This window comes from Cyprinodon variegatus, unplaced genomic scaffold, assembly GCF_000732505.1.
Source record: "Cyprinodon variegatus isolate N-32 unplaced genomic scaffold, C_variegatus-1.0 Scaffold569, whole genome shotgun sequence".
In the NCBI taxonomy this organism is placed as follows: domain Eukaryota; kingdom Metazoa; phylum Chordata; class Actinopteri; order Cyprinodontiformes; family Cyprinodontidae; genus Cyprinodon; species Cyprinodon variegatus.
Window position 1 is genome coordinate 458,405 of NW_015151022.1, and position 4,320 is coordinate 462,724.

Below are 4,320 nucleotides of genomic sequence, written 5' to 3' on the forward strand. Positions count from 1 at the left end.
GTTCAAAACATTTCCAAGTCAAATCCAGTCCCAGCAGCTGTAAATATTCATGAAGGTTTTATCTCTAAACTCTCTGATGCTTGATGTTTTGGGGAAGTTGCTTTCCTGTGTTTTCCTTACAGTCACGTGCCTTTAAAATAAAATAAAGAAAGAAAGAAGTGATGTCTGAGCCTTTAGTTGAATCTGTGGAAAAACAGGCCAGGATTGTCCTGCCTCAGTAAACCGATACAGGAAAGATAATCCGCCTCACAGCTCAGCAGGAATAGATTAAAGGCTTTATTTTACTGTCCTTTCATTGAAGGAAACTGGCCTGTTCACCTTGTTTTAATGATATATTTCATCCCTTATTGCTGTGATAACAGCCTGTCTCTCTGGGTTTGTTCAACAGAGAAAACAAACACTATTGTCCTTTTCTCCAGTCTTCATGCTGGATTAACAGACAGGTGGGAAGAACAGACACTAAAATTATAAAGACGTTATGAGAAAACTGACATAATAGAGTAAAAATAAAAGAGGAAAGTATTAAAGCGACCTGACGATGACGGTTTATTGTTCTAAACAGAAAGCTGATCCCATTAGCTCATTATTATTGTTACCATCGCAGATTAGCTAGCTTTCTCACCAGAAGCCGGTTTGTGTTGTCATTTATTAAAAGCTGCCTTATTATTGAATCTTATGTATCCACAACCAACTAAAAGTTATTAAGTAGACCTTTCAATGTCAGCAGCAACAATTAATTTTGCTTGCCTGTCAGTTTCGCAGTTCCGCTCCCCCATCACCTCCTTTAGCTTCAGTCTGTATGGGAATGAGGTAGAACGTCGGTAACAAGAAGAGGTCTCACTCTGCGTTACATTTGAGCTGATCTTTGCAGCGAGACAAAAAGCAGGAACGGAAGCAGTCAGGGTTGATTTGTTTTTGTTTTTTTTGTACCTGGCTAATAGTACTTAGAACCTCGATAAGTTTAGCTCGCAATATTTGGGAATAAAATACCAATAAGAATCAGAGGCAATCTTTTGATGTACAGAATCATACATTCGAATTGTAGTGTTACCTCTTGAAAATATACAATCTATGTCCAAGCGTACAGATTGCAATACCACCTCCTTCTGGCACAATTCGGTACTGCATATCATTTTTTATCAGCCAGCCCAATTCTGCTGGTTTACAGCGATGGATTAAAAAAACAACAAAAAAAAAACATATCCAAGCTTTGATATGTTTTTCTAATTCTTTAATTGAATTATTTTTTAAATACAATTTTAAATATTTTTTTATTACAAAAAGTTAGATTATTAGTATAACTGTTACTGTTTTTCATCACAATGTGTTTTTTTTTTTTTTTATCACTGCTGCTTACCTTAAAAATGAAATTGTCCAGAGAGCTGTTAACGAAATTTCTTTTTTTTTTTTTTTACAATTTTGTATACAAAATGTCTAAATGAAGGATTTGTAGCACACTGTTGATTTTTCAACTTTTCAAACTTGGTCAACTTTTGTTTTTTGTCATTTTGTTCAGCTTTCATGACATTTCCAATTCTTGAAATGCAGCCGTGATCAAATGTAAACAGTGTGGGAGAAAAAAACCTTACGCAAGAAAAAAATAAATAAATAAATAAAAAAATTAAAAAAGCACTGATATGGAAGTCCGGAACATGAAATATATATGATACAATTATGCAGTGTTTTGGTTTGGTGTTATCAGAGTGATGCAGAGTGAAAGAGTGATATGATTTCGAGTTATTCAACAGTCAGATGGCAGTGGGGAAGAAGCTGTTTCAGAATCCGCTGGACCTGTATCATACAGAAAGTAAAATAGCAAGCTACAATTGCTTTAGATATGCAAGTAGTAGGCCTACACAAATGTGTGTGTGTATATATATATATATATACACATTCACACACACATATAATTGTAATAAACAGCTCAGGAGATGTGTTTTTTGTGATTCATTCTTAGTTTAATCACAGATATATGGAATAAAAGGGCCCAAAAGACACTATATGTAAACCTTTACAAGCTTTTTAGGGGTACAAAAACAAATCACAATTTTTATTCACAATTCTCTATATTTTCTACATTTTACAAGTAAAATAAACACTCTGTACCCCTGGGGTGATGGGTTTAGTGCAGAATGTGAATTTCGTCATGCTATACTTTTGACAGTGTAAAAAAAAATGCTGGGAAAAAAAAAAGACTAAGAAAACATCTGCACAAGAGCCCGTGATTTTCTGGCTTCATGAATCTTCATGTGCATATTGAGGTCTGGAATGGAGCGAAATTTTTTGCCACATTGGAAGCAGCGGAATTTCTTCTCCCTGCTGTTATTCTTGGTATACGAGGCATGACTGGAGCATGTCTTCAGGTGGTAGGAGTGTGCCACCATTTTGCCACAGTTGTCGCAGAAGTACGGCTTCTCGCCCGTGTGTTTCCTCATGTGAACTCTGAGGTTTGAAGTCTGGGTGAAGGTCTTCTGACAGAAGGGGCACCTGTGCGGCTTCTCACCTGTGTGAACCCTCAAATGCAAAGCCAGGCTATCTCTACGAGCAAACTCCTTGTGGCATTCGAAGCATTTAAAGGCCTTGTGTCCAGTGTGGACCTCCTCCATGTGCCTGATCAAAGCCGAGTCCCTGATGAAGAACTTGGCACAGATACGGCAGGACTTGTTATCGAGGGCTATTTCCTGCTGCAAATAAGTAATTTCACCGGGATTTGGGTCAAAATAAGACAAATCTGGCCCAACATCATTAGTCCATTCATTATGGACGTCATCATTGTTTGTTGTTTCAGTTATGGAGCTGACACTGGGTAACACCTGGGGCTCCGTTTGAACGGTTGTCTCTGATCCAGCAGGAAAAACTTTGACATCCTGTGGAGAATCCTGGTGTGGGTTGATGCAGACATCCAGCTGCTCTTCTTTGACCCTCTGATGCTCCCGACTTTCCTTTTGTTCTTCAGCTGGAGGCTGACTTTGATTCCCAGCCAGTGATTGCACGTCTATAGAAGACAAAATACACTAAATTAGCGCCAATCTCAAGAGCAAACTATTACGAGATGCAATTAATAACTGTTTAAGTACAATTACGGATGATAGAAGTTCATAAAGTTCATCTAATTCAACCCAAACCAACGGATCATCTCAGATGTAGCACATTGAGCTGCATGACAAGACCACGGTTACTTAGCAACAGCTGCTTTGACAGCGTCGTCACCAACCTTCTTTGAACAAAGACACCCGGGGCTGTAAGACGGTCAGCTGCTCGATCTGCTGTCTCAGCTGGATGATTTCTCTCTTGGAGCGGACCGTCTCTTCCTGGTACTCCGTTATTGTTTTCTCAAAGAGCCCGAAGATCTCCTCTGCAGCCGCCGTTAGCCGCTCGCTAACCAGGAGCCTGAGCTGCTGCATCCCCGACATGTTGGAACCAACCAGCACAGCCAGGAAACTAAAAGGAAAACAACTAAAAGGATAAAACACTATCACTGCAATACAAAACGCCTGACAAATATAATCTAATTAAAAGACAGCAGCGTGACTTTTCCTTCCCCGTTCGCAATTAATGTATTATATGTCACAGCGCCCCCTGCTGTTTCCTCCTCCCCCCTCTTTTCTTCTTCTTCTTCTTTGTTAGATTGCCGGATTGCAGCATATTGTCCCCTACTGTACATGGGTGTGAGGCTCTATAGTTCCACCTACTATATTTTATTTTTTTATTTTTGTGTATTGTAAAAATAAAAACAATGCTTTATTAATAATCAAATTTTATCCCTGGCTCCATCTGTCGTTAAAATTCCATAATTTGCATACTTATTTTCCTCATCCTCTCTCTTTCAGTTGCATATAGCGCCCCCTGCTGTTTCTTCCTACTCCTCTTCTTTTTGTGTACCATTTCTGATGAGGGAGAGCTAAAATATAACAAGCTGCTGATATGACAATGTATTGTTGACCTGACTTGTTTTTTAAGTGTTTGTTGTTAAATCATTGTTGAATAAATGTTTTGTAAAAAAGAAAAAAAAAATCTTCTTTCTGGTTTGTACTGGCAGGTGACATCAAACGTTAGGATGTATTATCGCCATCTACTGTGCTGGTGTGTGGACCAGAGTAGCTCCCTTTATTCTAAATTCTTATAAATAATCCTATTTCTACGGAAGAGGATTAGGGCCACTGAAAAAAAAAAAAAAAGTTAACTGATTTAAAAAAAAAATTCAGTTTAGTATGGTAAACAAGTCAGAATTCTGACTTTAATCTCAGAATTCTGACTTTTTTCCTCAGAATTCTGACTTTTTTCTCAGAATTCTGACTTTAATCTCAGAATTCTGACTTT

The 4,320-nt window shown here is 38.1% G+C and overlaps 1 protein-coding gene across 2 annotated transcripts in view; it reads right to left on the bottom strand.

Annotated features, from left to right (window-relative positions):
- Positions 1 to 1,952: 1,952 nt before the first annotated feature.
- Positions 1,953 to 4,320, bottom strand: part of LOC107095756 (zinc finger and SCAN domain-containing protein 31-like) — a 10,121-nt gene continuing 7,753 nt past the window's right edge. The window contains exons 1-2 of one of the 2 annotated variants that reach the window (XM_015392015.1): positions 3,215 to 3,575; positions 1,953 to 2,995 (exon numbers count right to left, since the gene is read on the bottom strand). In XM_015392015.1, coding sequence (XP_015247501.1) covers positions 2,196 to 2,995; positions 3,215 to 3,413 — 999 coding nt within the window. In that variant the 5' untranslated portion in view covers positions 3,414 to 3,575 and the 3' untranslated portion in view covers positions 1,953 to 2,195. Of the gene's footprint in view, positions 2,996 to 3,214; positions 3,576 to 4,320 lie in introns of those variants that run through there. The other variant, XM_015392014.1, reaches the window with a different exon arrangement.